The following is a 17,984-nucleotide window of genomic DNA, read 5'->3' on the forward strand; positions in this document are numbered from 1 at the left end:
CCACGTGGGAGACCTGGTAGAAGCTTTTGGCTCCTGGCTTAGGATCAGTGCAGCTCCGGCCATTGCTGCCATCTGGGGAGTGAACCCGCAGATGGAAGACCTCTCTCTCTTTCTCTGCCTCTCTGGAGCTCTGCCTTTCAAATAAATAAATCTTTAAAAAAAAAAAAAAATGAGCCATTCCCACCCTGAAATGATTTAAGGAATCAGTTGCTGAAGATTTGGATTCCAACCGGGCATAATTCCAAAGAGAAGACACAGTGATGGAGGGAGGCAAGCAGAACAGCTACTCACAGAACTTGAACTTGAGGCACATACAGAATTCCACAGCGAAGCACAATCAGGAAGTGAGGGTGCTGAGGAGATAGATCTCAGCTGATCATGCAGGCAAGCTTCTCAGAAGGGCCCTCGCCAACCAGGAGGAGACACCAAATCTCTGAAGCACACATGGACAGCATGGACAGGAGGCAGCTGACACACAGCGGGGGAAGGCCCCGAAAGCCTTTCTGACTCTCATCTGCCGGCTCCCTGCACCCACGTGTGAGACCCAGTAGCAGCTTGGGGCTCCTGGCTTAGGACCGTACGACTGAGACCATACACCCTTCGTGGTTTCTATCGCCACGGCGGTCAGCGGCCACGCCAAGAGCCCAGACCTCAAGAGCTGCGGGACTCCTCACCACGGGCAGGTGGAGAGGGCAGCTCTGTGAGCTGACCGTGGACTCTCAGGGGCCTGACAGGCACCACCCACCCCCTTCAAAGCACCACTTCTCCCACAACAGGGGTCTCCTGTTTCTCCCAAAAAGAGAACCCAGCTGTTTGATTCTTCCTGGGAGGGACTCCTAGCTCTATGAACAGATCTGCAGTGCTCACAGCTCGCCCTCTGTGGCACGGGAAAGCCCTGACTCAGCCCATGCCACGTGTCCTGCAAACCCCGACTGGGTCACAGACACACAGACGTATGCATACAGAAAACACGTCACTGCAGGAATGGAGAAATGTTTCTGTGCAGTAAGTACCAGGGCCCCCCTCATGTCACCCCAAATCCACTGCCCCACGGGGCAGGCTCTCCCTTCCCACAATGTGTCAGTCATCCTTTGCAGAAACCCCAAGGCTTAGATCCCGAAACGGGATCCCCACCCACCCTTTGCACATTCTTGGGGAAGCCACGCCCACAGCACCCAGGCAGGGCCAGGGGCTGCCCAGCTGGCAGCACTGGGTCTTCAGCTGCCATCTCCGTGGTGGTCAAGAGGGTGGCATGCTGGGGAGCCCGGGGGCCTTGTTCTGCTCCCATCGCCACTCCCACAGCTGGGCAGATGCTGTGCTTGGCTCGTCTGCTGCATCCTCTGTGGAGAAAGCACTGAGCACCAGGGTGGCCACAGGAAGCCCTGGAGTCATCTTGCTGGGCTTATGATAGCCTGTCTCAGGCTCTGCTTTCACTCAGGGCCAAGGACACCTTCTCCCACATGTAAACCAAGCACCCGTGGGATCGGTGAGTGAATCCATAACTAGTTGGCTCAGAGGCCAGCAAGCACTCTCTGAAAGGCCAACTCTTCCACCCTAAACCTGCTTCTTCTGCGCCAATCTCCATTCAGAGAATGGCACTCCACCACCTCCCTCCCACTCCCTCTCCAGCAACACCAACCCCTCATCTGTCAGCAACTTCCGCTGCTGTCCCTGCAACTCTGTCCACTTTCACCATCCCCTGCCAGCTGCTCAAGCCAAGCCACCAGCGGGAAAGGCCAAAGCCCCAACAGTGCCAGACTGCCCCGCATCCCACCTCTAGTCCCTCTCCCTGGCTCCTCCTGTCAAGTCATCCTACCTGACCTCCTGCTTCTCTCAAGGTCAAACTCTTTCCTTTAAGACCTTGAGCTGTGCTTTTCCTTCATGCCCCACTCCTTCTCCTGGACAACTCCAACAGACCCTTCAAATCCCACTCTAAATGCCACTTTCTCATGGAGCCACACAGGCCTGGTCATACCCTCCTGGGCCCTGTGTTCCCTCATAGCACCTGGCACAGGGCCACCAGCGTCTCCGGATCCTTGCAAAGAACCTCCCAGCACAAGCCGAGTCCCAGGAAACCACCAGTGGGGCAGAGAACGTGCAATCCAGGTGCAACAAACCAACCATCAAAACACAGCCCAGTTTCAGACAAGGAGGCTGCTCGCAAGGTAGCCGTCTTTGATTAGCTGTGAGCCAGCTCCTCTGAACGCCTCAGGAAGAAGCAGCAAAGGTCCGTCCCGCCCTCTGGGCCGACACGGAAATGTTGGCCACAAACAGCAGAGACCCCGTCTGAAGTTCTGCCCACCGTGCAGGATTGCCGAAGAGTCTCCTGCTCTCTTTCAGCATTTAAGCAGGAACAACCCAAAAAGTACGCGGGCACGGTCTGGCGGCCTTTGTTCCCGGGGTGCAGTCTGCCTTCTCATCCCACTCTTCCAAGCTCATTACACAACAAAACACACAGGACCAAGCACCACTAGGAATCCACCCCAGGTAAAACTCGACATCCACTTCAAAAGGAAACCCCCAAGATAAAATTGTAGGAACTTTTGAAGCCGTTTGCTGTTTTGTAAGATACATACTACACCAAAATACCACCATTTGGGGTACAGAATCTTTTTTTTTTTTTTTTTTTTTTTTTGCTGGGCACAAAGGAAGTTAAATGAAAGTCTTTGTATAGCAAAGACACCGGGGGTGGTATTCAGGGAGCAGCTCCTAACCCCCCAGCTCACCAGCCGCTGGAGGGCTGTCAGCTCAGGCTGACTCACACACTGCCTGAAACTTGTTTTATAAGAGGGGGAAATAAAAAACAAAGAATTTTTAAAAAAAAGTTTTTTCCAAAATACTGCACAGAAAAAAAAAATGAGCTAGTTATATGACCACAAAATGGGACTGGGGTGGGGCGGGGGTGACCTTGGAACTTGTGGCCAGTGTCTTTGAGACTTTAAAGTCAATGAATTTGTAGGAAGAAGAGGGAGGGAGGCTGGCCTGAGTCCTTGTGTCAATTCACATTTTGTAGCCAATCAGGACCTCATCCCTGGGGAACGATCTCCTGTCTCCTCTAAGTGCAGCCAAGAAGTGACCAGGTTATAACAGGAACTAAGATTTGTAGGGTTTGTTTCTTAATTTAAATATTATTGGATAAATTGAACTCTACTGGTAAAGAACATTTATTCTACTCATCAATGTTTTATAACGCGGTAACCCACATACCACATAAAAAAAATCCAATCAGCTTAAAATATCCTGACAAAATGCTTAAAGTTAGGATTCTGCCCCAAATGGATACTGGAGAAAGTCACCCTCTTAGCAATCAGTGTGTTGTAGCCTCTGACGATTACTCACAGAGACCGCTTCTATTTTCAAAGTGAAACATTAGAATACTTATGAAACAGCTTGGCCCGAAAGTTACAATAAATCCAGGCTTCGCAGAAATTAGGAAGCAGTCCTTAGGCAATTATTTTGAAACATGTCTGGTGAAAGAAACATTGTGATGTGACAACGTTGTTATTTCGTGGAACAAAAAAAAAAAAAAAAAAAAAAAAAGCAAGGAAGCGCTTCAAGTGTCTCTAGAGGGAAGTCAGCCACTGGTGATCAAATGTGAACACAAACCAGACCCTCTGGCCAAGGCTGAACTGTACCGAGATCCAAAGGACACACGAGCTGTAATTCACAGAGCTCCCTGTATAAATGCTGGTGTCTGTCCCTGCTGAGATGCAGTTGGCTTTGGGGTCACATCACCCTACGTCCTGCGCAAAGGCGGTCACCAATGGCACCTGGATCTTCAATGTGAAAAAAACCACAGGTGATCGTGTGGATGAGGAAGGCGACATCCCCCGCCTTTCTTCTACCCTTTCTCCCCATCTCCCTGTAACTCCCCGTCCTACGAATACCAGGTGATTCTTCTACCCAAAGTCACCATCCAGCTGCCACGGCAAGCATGAAGCCTGTTGCCCAGTGAGGTCCCCTCCTGTCCAGGGCTTCTGCTTCTCCTTGCCTTATACAGCCCACCCCTCCACTGGCCTGCAACAGCCATTCCCCAGGTCCCCACAACCACGGCGGAAGGCCTAAAAGACTGTACCACAGTTGCCAGCGGTGGCTCCTTGAACAAAGGTCTCCATCTAAAACACGGTGTGTATGCTCCACTGTGGTTGCTATTGTAAACAGGCCTGGGATGAAAGGGCAGAGGAAAAGGAACCCAAGTTCCCTCTCTGAGCGCCCCACCTCCCCTTCTCCGCCAAAATCCACACTGGTTCTGGAAAAAACTATTTTGCCATCTCCCCAGATCGTTCATTTCTACATGGGCAGATGAGGTGCTTAGAGCTTAAACTGGAGCAAGTGTTCTCGTGGAATTGGAGGAGCAGGGAGGGGGTCTTGGGAGGCACTACACAACCACCAAGGGCTGGCTGCACTCTGGACCTCTTCTAGGATTGCATCTTCTCCCAGCACTCAAAGGCACAGAGGTTTCCAAGAGGCTTAAAAGATAACACCCTTTCCCTGTAGCCACCCAAATGCGGGAAGGTCCCGGGGCAGCATGGACACGGGGGTGGGCAAGATTTCCAGGCTGCTCTGTAGCAGATCCAGCTTCCAGGTAACAGATCCTGGGAGGCAGTTGATGATGACTTGAGTGACTGGGTCCCTGCCACCCACATGGGAGACCTGGATGGAGGTCCAGGCTCCTCGGCTTTGGCCTCCCCAGCTCTGCCTACTTGGGGAATGAACCATCAGATGGAAGATCTCTCTCTCTCTCTCTCTCTCTCGATCTCTCCCTCTCTGCCTTTCAAGTAGATGAAAATAAATAAACATTTAAAAAACATGTTTTTCAAAGCCTGAACCCACACTTGGAAATTTGGGGAGGTAAGAAAAGTGAACCATACAAGCTTTCTCATTTTACCCTCTAGGACTCAACAACTGTCACACTTGTTGGGTTTTTAAATCTTTGCATGTGGTTAAAAATTTTATTTTAAATAGGGCACTCATTTTCCTAAGAGAAGCCTGCATGAGAACCCCAAGCCAGCCACTGCTTTACACCCGCATCACTGTCGCTAATGAGGCTCCCATTTACAGCAAGCAAAACTGGGCTCACCACCAAAGCTTCCTCCTGTAGGAGAGAACATGCCACGAGGCCCCGCAGAGGGAGCGGAGAGCTGGATCCACTCCTTGTTCCGGCCACTAACTCGGCGTGTGACATTGGGCAGTGTCCTTTCGGCATCTCTGGGCCTGTTTCCTTTCCTGAGAACAGGCTGTGTCTACAGAGGTCTAAATTCACTTCTAGCCCTGATGTCCCAAGACCGCAGGAAGCACACGTAACAGGAGCCTCCATCTTTAGGATGGGGCTGGAGGCAGGGAGAAGCTTCTGGCAAATGTTAAACCATCTCTCTACCATGAGAGGATGAGGTATTTTCACAGATGATAACTCAAGATGGGCTTTCACGGAAGTAAATTATTTTGTGATATGTACACCCATATGCACCAGAGGCATAGCTCATTAAATAATATATAGTCAATTACAGCAAGCTACAAAATGAGGGAGCAGTTTGCCTGAAATGTGACACAATGCATTTTAAGGTTTTTCTACTAAGGAAAATTAATTTACAATTTTTAGAAATTGTGAGTAACATGGAAGCAAAACATATTAATGGATAACATTTTATGATACTTAAATAAAAAATACATGAATTTGTTTCCTGCTTTGCATAATTCTACCTGTCATGAATTCATTATAAAAATATGACTTCCATTAATAATTTCAAAAATATGAAGTCCAGCTCATGATACAAATATAGGGAAGGGAATATTCTAATAAGACTGGGTTATCTTCTCAAGAGGTTAATTTATAAATTCCAGTTTTAGAGCTCACAAAATCCTAAGAAAGTGCATTAAAAATATATGTAGACACACGCTTTATGCTGTAGTCTCTTAGTAATAAAAACAAATGTTTTCTATGTCAAACCCACACTCTTTCAAAGCCGCAGATATATGGATTAAATTTAATTTCAGCCTAAATTCATTTCCCCTCTAGGATTACAATCAGCCAGCCCAAACAAAGTTCTGTAACATTGGAGCAGAATGCAACTTTCCAACAAGCATAAGCCCCCTGCGGGTGGTGTGGGCGGGGGTGGAAGAGTCTCAAAACCAGGGAGTTTTCCAATTTTCTCCTCTCCAGCTCATCCCCCTACCTGTACTTCACTGATGTTGCTCGGACCACATTTTTAGTCTCTCCCAAAGCCTGGTGATTGTGTCCTGCCAACTGGAGCCCACAAGGCTAGATTCTGACCCAGTACCACAGAGGGAATTCATAAAATTTCCAGGTAGATTACAATCACTGAGGTCCAACAGCAGAAAACCAGTTATCTTTTAGATATAAACCATATCCAAAAGGATTCCAAAAAATAAAAAGAAAAAAGAAAGAGAAACTGACAGACCAGGCCAGGGGTCTTCCAAGGAGTGGCTTCTCCACAGCCCCCCAATGAAGGCAGTGGAGTCTTGGGGAGGTTACTTACAACAATGTGAGCTGGCGACGGCGAGCGGGCGTCCTTGAGAGCCTGTCTACTCTGCAGGCCCCCTGCCTGGACATCCAGCAAGGGCCATTTCATCTGCAGGTACTGTGGGGAGAAAACAGAGAGACGATGGAAAACAATGAATGCAGAACAGAAACCCGGAACAGCTTGCCCACCGAACAGCGGATGCACCAGTCACAGCCCGAAAACTCAGAGGCATGCAAGTAGTAACACGAGGGAAACCATGCCATACCGATAGGTTCTTCCCTAGGGTTCAAGTTCAATAGGCCCATACAAGGGCACTTCAAAAACACTCGTGAAAAATGGAATTCAAAGATCAGCTTATTCTGGTGCAAAAACATTTGGAATCCATGCACATGAGGGGGTCTTCAAAAAGTTCAAGGGAAATGAGTATAATGAAAAACAAAAACAGATATCAAATTTTTTTGGACCAAAATGAACTTTCAATTATATTTTTCCTTGAACTTTTGAAGTACCCTTGTATACAGAACGTGGATGTCACTAGCACCCATACTTCTGTTTTTGCATTCAAACTACAGCGTGGCTTCAGATAAAATGATTGCAGTAATATAACTTTATTCAGGGGGAGCAGGGAGGGGGTGGGAGCACAGAGCTATCCCATATAGAGAAAGCCAACACGAATTGCAAGCCAGAAGTATCCTAGGAGACCATCAATTCCAAATCTAGTCTTTCAAGGATTTTCATTTTTATTTATTTACTTATCAGACACAGATTGAGAAAGAGAAACACACTGATTTCCCATCCTTAGTTCATCCCCTCCATGCACACAATGCCTGGGACTGGACCAAGCCAAAGTCAGGAGTTGAAAACGCAATCAAGGTCTCCCAATAGGTAGCAAGAGCTCAACTACTTGAATAATCACTGCTGCATTAACAGGAAGCAGAAATCAAGAGCTGGAGCAAGGAATTCAACTCAGGTACCCCAAGGCAGGACAGATGTGTTTTAACTCATGTCTTAACTACTCAGCTAAATGCCACTCTGCCACGCCTTCATCCTCACCCATCACCCTCACTTTAAACAAAGTGAGCACGTACATACCACACTGTGTATAGTGAGGTGAGCACAGAACCCCTAACTCCAATCAAGAAACTTGTAAACAGAGGCACAGCCAGAGCCCAGTGCCATTTGTATGTTCATCTCTAAAGATCAGAAAAATTCTTAGGTATGCACAAGTTTGCCACAGGGATAAAAATAAAGGTAAAAGGCAACTATGTCTCTCTCAGCCTTCTCTGAGATAGGAAATGAATTCATGCGATAAGGCTGCTACTTCTGCCGAAAGTGATTCATCGGCTTTCAGGGGGATTTGAAAAATCCATTGGTTCAACCTGCCACTTTGCAGAAAAGGGAGACTGAGGCACAGTGGCTCACCTAGTCACAGAGATAAGTAAAGCCAGGCTTTCACCTTCATTAGGAACATTTTAACAGTTTCACTCAAAAAAATTTCAGGCAACCAAACAATGCTCATCCGAACATCAATGCAAGCCTTCAAATCTCAAAAGCCAACTGATTGATGAATGCATCCATCAATCACTGGAGGAAATATGAGAAAATCATTTCGATCATTTCAGAGAACCAAAGCAAAATGAATGCTAAACTTGATATTAATTCTACTGAAAATGTCACTCAATGAACAAAAGACTTACTTTGCCTTGTGTACAGTCTTCTTGCTAATAAGCGTTATAGAGATGGAAAGATGCCTGCCCTTGAGAAGCTTATGTGTGGGAGAGTACACACATGCGCACGCACACACACACACACACACAAAAACTGAAACAGGGGACAGCAAAGATAAACAGAGACCCAGGGATTCATGCCAGGCAATGACAAGAAAGAGGACTGAATTTCTGAGAAAACAAACTGGGAAAGGCTGTACAGAATAAGTCTTGATAAGTCAGGAAGATTTTAGTAGGAAGAACAAAAGACCAAAAAGAAGGGTCTTCACAAATCCCTTGAGAGACAGAAGAGTCCAAGCCATCCACAGTCAGATGAGACCACGAGCTCCTCCAAGATACAGCTGTTCAGTGAATTCATTAACTCGGTTATCCCCAAAGCTGGAACGTCCCAGCCAGGAGCCACCTGCCAAAGTGCACAGTGGACTTTTCCAGAAGCCTGCTTACTAGTTCTGGCTCTGTTGATGATGCCACAAGACCTTGTCTTCAAATCCCTTTGCTTCTAAGCATTTCCAGTTTTCCATCTGCGAATTGAGGGAGCTGTCCCACCTGGGATGGGGGTGCAGGTAGAGGTCTGCCCCCAACGTGTAAGGAATCCCAGGGTTCCAGGCCCCCAGACCTGTGAAGGAACCACTCGGTCATTGTCACAGCCAGATCATCTTCAAATGCCTGCTCTGGGGGCAATATACCCCAATTTGAAGTCAACGTTTTCAAGGTCTCTCTCAACCCTATAACCCATGCCAGAGGGCTCTGGAGATGCGTTCTGCCCTGTCTTGCCCTGATTTCTTCCCATTCTCACTTGCCACATAAACATATGGGCTGCATTGGTCAAAACCATTCAATAGAGTCATATCCTTGAGGTCAACCAAAATGGATACCTGCCAACAACACTACACTCACCTCTCTATCTCACAAAGACTTGGGAACAAAACTGCTGAGCTGAGGGGACCCACAATGGTACTGCACGCTGCCCTCAGTGGGGGGGAGTCAGACTAGTGAACAAGTTTCCATCTTTAGCCATCTGTAAACTGACTGGATTGCACCCAAAAACCAGCTCCACAGAACTAAGACATTTAAGCTTTGCTAAAGGTCACAGACCTGCCCTCAGGACCCCACCCAAGAACTGTCATGCCCATAATGCAATATTAATTCAGAGACTTATAATTCTTACTTTACATAAAAGCTTCATTGTGTGCCACATCCAATCTCCGTAGGCTACCTGCACCACATATTTTTATGGGCCTACATTTCAGCGCTGCAAGCCTACAATACACATAATTTTCAATTATGTTAGGGCAGCCCAGGATCACTGCCTATATAACATTACTGGTAGGAGGAAATGAGACTCGGCCCCACTGCCCAGAGAGAGCTAACTGAATCCAGATGGCGGAAGAAGACAGCCCCGGCCTGGCCGACTCGCAGGGACTCCGCAGTGACAGCCCAAACTCTCCTTCCCCGTGCAATTTGACGCCACGGAACGGCTGGGTACTCCCAAATCCGTGCCTGCCCCTCGATTCCTAAGTGGCGTCGTGGCTCACGAGACTTTTTGGAGAAACAAGTACTCCATGAAGATTGTTTCATGGAAGTGATTAACTGCTTTCTGCAAGTGATGGGTTTCCCAGCTTCCTTCATCGACGATTGGCCCTCATGAATGGGGAAAATAAATAAATAAAGGGGAGAAAAAGGAAATTGGGTACTATTACAGCCCAGAGGAAAATCTTTTCCTTCCTGGAGACATTAAGTAGCGAGAAATTCTCTTCGGTTGGGTCCTCACGGAAGACCTGAACGAGGCCGCATCTCAAGTTGACAAAAGGGCTGGAGCACGCCGCTCCGTGTTCCCAACAGTTCAACCTCGGTGTCACACCCTTCTGAGGAAGGCGGGAGGTTCCCACCGTCCCACTACAACAACCACACAGGACTCCAGCTCTCTTCCTCTTGGGCTGCTCTACATGCAAATTATGAATTGCCTAGAAAAACATTAAACTTTTCAACAAACTGCAATCAAACAGGGCTGTGGGGATTCCCGCATTGAAAACCGTTGAAATGGAGTCTCCTTGATTTGTATTCTAATAAAAAAGCAAGACCACAGTGGTACGAGCATTGTCATCGTTTGTTTAATAATAATGTTCTGATCACAGCACATGAGGGTTTCTCTCCCAATCATATTTTATGACACGTCTCGACCTGTGGGCAAAGCCTCGAAATGTATACAACACTCCTGGCCTGAAAGAACCCCAAGCAGCTGCAAGACCTGCTACATCGTCAGCTAAGAGAAAAAGGTGAGCGTCGCTGATTTCCTCTCCTTCCATTTCCCCCAGTGACAAGGAAGAAGTCAAGGCCAACGGAGAGGACCTTGCAAATCCGAAGGCTCCTTCAGGACAGCTTGGGCAGCGGTCAGCACCTCCCCCAGTGGGTCCTGAGCCAGCCTGCTCTGCACATCCACGCTGAGCTGCCACGGCTGAGCCTGCCCCCTTCGGGCTCCTGCTGAGGGCTGTGCGCAGGAGACAGTGATGATGGTGATGATGATGATGATGATGATGATGATGATGCAGCTGCTGCCACCACTGCTGCTACTGCTACCACCGCCACCGGAGCTTCCAGGAAGCTTCATATCCTTGATAAAACGCCCACGTGGCGCCCAGCACGTCCTCTCGTTCATTGCAGCCACAGATGGGCAGGCGAGGGGGGTTTGTCCTTTGTGTGTTCAGGGCAAGGCTGGCACGCTTGTCCTGTGAAGCGCCAGTGAGCAAGTGCCACAGACTTTCTCAGTCCTCATCCCTCTGTTCTGCTGTTGTGAACCCAAAGGCAGCTGCAGCCAGTACACGCACACGTGTGTTGTGGCTTCGTAGCAGTAGGACCTCGATGGTGAAGACTGAAATCTCAATTTCACACAACTTTCCTGTGCCACGAAAGATCATCTTCCCTTGATTTTTTTCCCAAACTTTTAAAAGTAATAACAGTCAATCCTCTATCTCATGGGCCACACGAACAGGTGGCAAGCCTGTTCTGGCTCGTGGGCCCTGGTGAGCCACCCCAGGATCAGGGAACGGAAGGCTAAAAGCCTGTAAAAGCACACCAGCTAGGATGTCCAGACAGCCCAACACACTCGCGCAGGAAGGTGTGTTCAGTGGTTCCGAAGCATCGCCGTGGATCGCATCACCACTCAAGCGTTGGGGGAAGAGCTTGGTAAGAATCCAACCCTTTGGTGGAGACTTCCAGTCACAAGGTCTAACCGCCAGACCACAATCTCACCGAAATAACTACCCCTTCTTTCCAAAATGGAAGTTCTAGAAACCCCTGAGCAATTCTGACTGGAAAAGGTTCACGTGGTCAAAAGTCCCCACCACTTCCCAGGCGGCAGTGGCGATGCGTCAGGCGGCAGCGGATCACCCCCAAGGGAACACTGGGCACCCCTCTGCAGGTCCGGGTGCTCCAGCGTCGATTCTCCAGGGACAGACGATCCTCTCCCCAGAGCTCTCCCTCAGGTACAACTGTCACGGAGCACACAGCAGGAAGGAGCTCTGCCCACCACCAAGATGGCATCAGCTCGGGGCACAGAGCAGAGCTCACGGTGAGAAGAGAGGCGGTTTTGGAACAGACGTTCAATGGAGATGAAACTGGTTTCTTCCAGAAAATGAGGTCTCACAGAAAGGCCACCAGGGACAGCAAGCTCTTATTTAACCAAGGGACAAACAGCAATGAAAAACACAAAAGCTACTCTGACCAGGGTGCTTTATCCTAGAAAAATTCACTTTGTAGGAACCCAGACTCAGATGCCCACCTCAGGATGGATTTCCTGATCTGCTGGTGCCAGGAGTCTGTAGCTGGTGCCCTTCCTTTAACACAGAAAGGCAACCTTCTACCCATATACCCAAACCCAAGGATGCGGCCTGCCACGCCCATCATGTGCCAACACACTGTTCCTGCAAGGTGGCTGGTTCCTCCTCCTCCCACTGCAGCCTCCCCGGGAGCCATTCAGACCAGCTCCCCTACAACTGTGCACAACACAGGAGGGGTTAGAAGCATGAAAAGGACTTTTTAAACCATGAACCATACAAAGAAAGGGCCACCAGGATTCATGCACTGTAAAGAGGAAAATTCCAGAAAACAAGGAAGCCCCAGCATCCAACTCTGCAGCAGATGCACAGTTCAGGAGCTAGTGCTGTGAGGCAGACACGCAGACACACACACACACACACACACACACACGCTTGCGCGCGCACACATCTAAAGAACAAGCCTCACTCTCTCTCTCTGCACTTACCTCATTTCTCAGGAGTGATGGAAAAGTCAACCCATCTCCTATAAACAAGTTTTGCCCTAGGAGTCAGGGAATCCCAATTTATCCAGAATGGTAAAAATGTAAGGAGCTGTGATTAACCTCACATCCTGAACTGCTCTCTCCACCAGTTTTCCAAGTTAGCACTGATCAAATAACCCAGCACTGAAACGGTGCAGGGCTATTCCAGAAGCCACTCCGAATTTCTGCAGGACTCCCAGAGTGTCAGAACCCATTCCCATGGACCAAATTTCCTGCAGGTGCCCAAGAAAAACTCCACACAGAGCGAAGGCTTTATGGAGCAGGCAACTGGCACAGCAGTTAAGACATACTCCACGTCACAATGCCTGGGTTCAAGTCCTGGCTCCTCTACTTGTAAATTCAGCTTTCTGCTAATGTACTTGGCTCAAGTACTTGGGTTCTGCCACCCTTGAGGGGAACCAGGATTGAGTTCCAGGCTTCAGGTGTTCATCTCACCCTGTCCTGGCTACTTTGGGCATTTGGGAAACAAACCAGCAGAACAGAGATCTGTGTTTTTTTTCCGTCTCTCTCCCTGACTTTCAAAAAAAGAAGAAAGAAAAGGAAACAGAAACAGGTAAAAAAAAAAAATTTGCTTATAAAGCATGACTGCACAGAAAAAGACATCCAGGAATGTGTGCTTTCTTGTTGCCAGGATTCAGCCAACAAAAATACAGTATAGTTACCTAGCAAAAGACCACAGAAGGCTGTGTACGCTGTGAACTTAAGGGAAAAAAAGCCATAGAAGATAATTCAGTTAAGACATTAGGGCTGATGTCACTTGCAACCCCATCATCTCATACTGTAGTGCCATTTTGTATTCTAGTTGCTCAACTTCCAATCCAGCTCCCTGCTAATGTGCCTGGGAAAGCAGCAGAAGATGGCCCAAGTATTTGGGCCCCTGCACCCACATGGGAAGCCTGGATGAACCTCCTGGCTCCAGTCTGCCTAGCTCAGGACTGATCAGTGGTTGACCATTCTACCTCCTGGGACGATGAACAAAATTAGATTATCTTCCCCTAAGACATTTTTTCTTCCAGAGCCACTGAGGCCACTCATTGGAAGAAGAAAACAAAGTGTAACAACCAAATAACTGACAAACAAACAAAATCCAATAACCAAAATGGGATCCATTGTTCTCTTCCTCTGCCAGCCACTGATCAGTCTCAAGCTACTTTTGTATTTGCCAGGCCGGTGGCCTTGCAGGGACGATGGCCACGAAATACAGTGACACGTGGATGCCTACACCACAGTGAATTTTACCCAGCCCTGCCTCTCACATCCAAGCCCTCCTAGACCCTTCCCAATCACTCTTCAGTGGACAGCTATACGTTCCTGAGAACAGCACAGGAGAGGAGGAAAGAGTCGGAACCTACTTCCCAGGCCCACTCTGCCACTAACTGGCTAAGTCAATTCACTTCTGCACTGGGCAACCTGTAGCAGGAAATTGGAGGACTTGACCTAAAAACTTCCTTCGTATGCTAACAGGTGGATTCCTACAGCATTTGCTCATCAGCATACGCTCATTGTCAAGGGTGGCCAGATAGTCCAAGGCCTGGAAAAGTCATCTAAGACCCAGTTCATGGGAAGAGGATGGCAAAGGGACTAATGAAAAATGAATTGATGAGGACATCAGGGTCTTCCAGGCCTCAACCCTCGCTGAGTTAATTAGAGACTTTTTCCACTCCCACTTTGGATCTGATTTTTGACTCTCTTAGACCTGCAAATTGGTTGTCGTGATGTCCCTTTTACATGGTCAAGGTTGAGCATCTCCAAACCTACCTTAGAACAGAAGTGAGGCAGAGAACAATTCAGTGACTGAGTCGCACGACGGTAACCAGGGATTGTGAACTAGAGGGCAGAGGCTCGGATACGCCCAGGCAGAACTCTCGAGCCCACATCCACCCGAGTCTTCCCCTTCACTACGTGAGAACTGAAAGGATGGAGTCACATGGGCAACGGGTACAGAAGTAGCAGGGAAGTCTCCAGAAGAGGGCAAAGAAGATTCTAGACACACAAGAAACGGCCAGCAGGGCCAGCGCCATGGCTCACTAGGCTAATCCTCCGCCTGTGGTGCTGGCACTCTGGGTTCTAATCCCAGCTGGGGCACTGGTTCTGTCCCGGTTGCTCCTCTTCCAGGCCAGCTCTCTGCTATGGCCCAGGAGTGCAGGAGGATGGCCCAAGTGCTTGGGCCCTGCACCCGCATGGGAGACCAGGAGGAAGCACCTGGCTCCTGGCTTCGTATCAGCGCAGTGCCAGCCATGGCAGCCATTAGGGGGGTGAGCCAACGGAAGAAGACCTGTCTCTCTCTCTCTCTCTCGCTGTCTAACTCTGCCTGTCAAAAAACAAACAAACAAACAAACAAAAAAACAACAACAAAAAAAATAACAAAACAAAAAAGAAATGGCCAGCCACCCAGTAAGGGATCGATCGGAAATCAGCCTCAGAGATAATCTCACTCCACCACAGCCCAAAGCTGTCCAGGCCTAAACATCTCAGCGCCTTCAGGAAGGCCCAACCATAGCTGTTACAGCATTTGGGGAGTGAACCAACAAATAAATGGGATATTTCTCTGTCTGTCTCTGTCTCTCTACCTCCCCTTCTCTCCCACCCAAATAATTTAAAAAAAAAAAAAAATTGATAGTCAAACACTGCAGGTTAAGCTACCACGTGTGATGCCAGCATCCCATATGAGAGTTCCGGTTCAAGACCCAGCTACTCTACTTCCAATCTAGCTTCCTGCTAACATGCCTGGAAAGCAGATGATGACCCAAGCACTTGGGTCCCTACAACCTATACAACGGACCTGAATAGAGTTCTAGGCTGCTAGTTTTGGCCTGGTCCAACCCCAGCTACTGCAGACATTTGGGGAGTAAACCAGCAGATGGAAGATCTCTCTTTCTCCCCCCCCCCCCCCAGATAAATAAATCTTAAAAAGGGAGTGGAGGAGAGCCCTTGCCTTCACATCTTGCCCAAACAGGTCACTGGCTCTGTAAGCCTAAAGACGCAGCCACAGCTCATGCCCTACCCATGGTCCCCAGCTGGTGACTGATCAGTAGCGAGTGCTTTTTTGCAAGTCACTGTAGGAACCTCCCCTGAAGGGGAAGACCAGACACCAGCTACCTTTAGGAGGAAACCATTTACAATCTTACATTTTAAAATCAGTCTTGGGGTCTCCACAATTTAATGCTGCTTCTAGTAAAAAGGCCAGTCCATGTAATAGGAACATTTTGTTACCGCCTGCTCAGGATCCAAGCATCTGCCGCCAGGGGCATCACTGCGAGCTCAGGGAGCCTTCTGGGAGAAGAGGGCACTAAGCTGCATCTGAGCGCTGGGTCCGTGAAACTCGGCACATCCATGAACGGAATACTATTCAGTGATAGACAGATGCGGTCCCAGCACACGCTGCACCCCAATACACACAGCCTTCCAAAGGCCGCACTCTGCATGCGTGGGAACCTTATACACCCAGGAGCAGCAAATCCACAGATAGAGAGAGCAGCTAAGTGAGGGCCAGGGGCTGGTGGGGAAGCAGAGTGGGCAGTGACTGCTAGCGGATAGAAGGCTTCTTCACAGGGTGATGGAACCATTCTGGAAACTGGGGCCAGAGCTGTGGCACAGTGGGCTAAGCCACAGCCTGTGACACTAGCGTCCCATAGGAGCACTGATTCCAGTCCCAGCTGTTCCACGTCCAATCCAGCTCCCTGCTAATGCCCCCTGGGAAAGCAGCAGAAGATAGCCCTGGTGCCTGGGTCCCTGCCATCCAGGACCAAGTTCCAAGCTCCTTGTTTCGGCCTGCCTGAGCCTGGCCATTGCAGCCACTTGGGGAGTGAACAGTGGATGGAAGATCTCGCTGTCTCCCCCTCTCCCTCTGTAACTCTGCCTTTCAAATACATAAATCTTTTCTTTTAATGTTGTGGAAACAGTCGTGATGCTTCTACAACTTCGTGAACAGACTAAAAACCACTGAACTGTACCCTTTCAAGGAGTACATGCCGTGGTATATGAATTGTATCTCAATTACAACCAAAAATTACCTAAACAAAGAAAACGAAGGCACCAGGTGATTGGTGGTTATCACGTGCACTTGAGAGAGAGGAGGAAGCAAAGACACATGGTCCCAGAGACACTTGCGTCACCCCTGTCGTCGTAAGGGATAAAAGAACAGACGACAGGTGCACCTGTTACAGCTCCTCAGGAAACAAGGAAGCCCCAGATGTGTTTGGGTTGGTGCTGGTTCTCAGGGAGGAACAGCTACCGAGGCCTGGGAACTCCGAGCCCTCATGAGACAGCACCTCGGACGGCCAGTGCCAATGGGCACATGTGAGCAGTGGGACGGAAGCGTGCGGCAATGGTCTCAAGGCACGGGGCTACCGCAAGCAGAGCCCACCAGGCGGGCCTTAGCCCCTCCAGCCCTGTACCCTGCACGGTCCCTGACCTCAGCGGGACCATGTTTCTCCATGTATAACATGGGCATGAAATCCCTCACTGCCAAGTCCCCTGACCAGCTTCTGTGCCATTTACACAACTTCAAAGGCCAAACCGTGAAAATGACATAAGGGAAAAGAATTATACAAGGCCCAGGGTGGTTAGGATTCACTTTTTCTTCCTCTGAGGACATAGCGGACTTAGACGCCAGAAACTTGAGGTCTACATGGAAACTGTTAGTGATGCAGCCACCAGACGCCCTCAGAGGGGCACAGAGCCAGCGAGGCTCGGGGTCCGGGTGACCCGGGGGAGTTGTTTCAAGGCATGAATCACCAGCGAGAAATTGTAAAACCTCGTTCCCTCTCCGCCCTGGGCGCTCTCAGGCCTTGCACATTTCTGAGTAAGCGTCCGCTTTGCCTCCTCCTATCCCACAACGACAGAAGACACAGCGGTCACAGAGCAATCAATCAACCCGCTTGCATCCGTCGGCGCTGGAGGCGAAGGCGAGACAGCCTGGGCGCACGACCTCCGACTCCCACGACAACCACGACCTGCCCTGCCGCTTCTCTTTACTTCTTCCCCACCCTCAACACACATGAGAGAGAGAGAGAGAGAGAGAGAGAGAGAGAGAGAGAGAGAGAGAGATCTGTGGCGCCAGCAAGGTCTCCAGCTCCACGTTTTTGTTGTCAAATTCTAGCTGGGACAAGCACACAGCCATGCTTTGCAACGCTACACCCAGGAAGCTGAAGGGTCAGCGGCCCCTCTGGTTCTAGGGGAAAAACAAACCCTGGAGCCCTCAGGGGTGGGGGGTGGGGTTTGCATGAGGCTGACCTCTCGAGGCCCCCGGCGCTGCCCCCACACACGAGGCTGCCCAGCCGCCACCAGCCGTGGCCTGCCACTCAAATATCATCTTGCTGTAACAAATTACTCCTAACCCCGGATTACGGCTCTGTCCAAATCCCTCCTAGAGAGCGCGGACATAAACATCCTCTCGCAGGACTCTGCCCCTGGTGGTAATCCCTGTCTCTATTTGCTTCTCCTACAAGCCTTCCT

The 17,984-nt window shown here is 49.3% G+C and overlaps 1 protein-coding gene across 50 annotated transcripts in view; it reads right to left on the reverse strand.

Moving 5' to 3' along the window:
* Positions 1-17,984, reverse strand: part of TCF7L2 (transcription factor 7 like 2) — a 197,806-nt gene that overhangs the window by 114,974 nt on the left and 64,848 nt on the right. For all 50 annotated transcript variants that reach the window (XM_070057216.2, XM_051823622.3, XM_051823639.3 and 47 more), the window contains one exon: positions 6,498-6,599. In XM_070057216.2, the coding sequence (XP_069913317.1) occupies positions 6,498-6,599 (102 nt within the window). The remainder of the gene's footprint in view (positions 1-6,497; positions 6,600-17,984) is intronic.

The sequence above is a fragment of the Oryctolagus cuniculus genome, chromosome 15 (genome assembly GCF_051225735.1).
Source record: "Oryctolagus cuniculus isolate XC-2025 breed Fujian yellow rabbit chromosome 15, ASM5122573v1, whole genome shotgun sequence".
Classification (NCBI taxonomy): Eukaryota; Metazoa; Chordata; class Mammalia; order Lagomorpha; family Leporidae; genus Oryctolagus; species Oryctolagus cuniculus.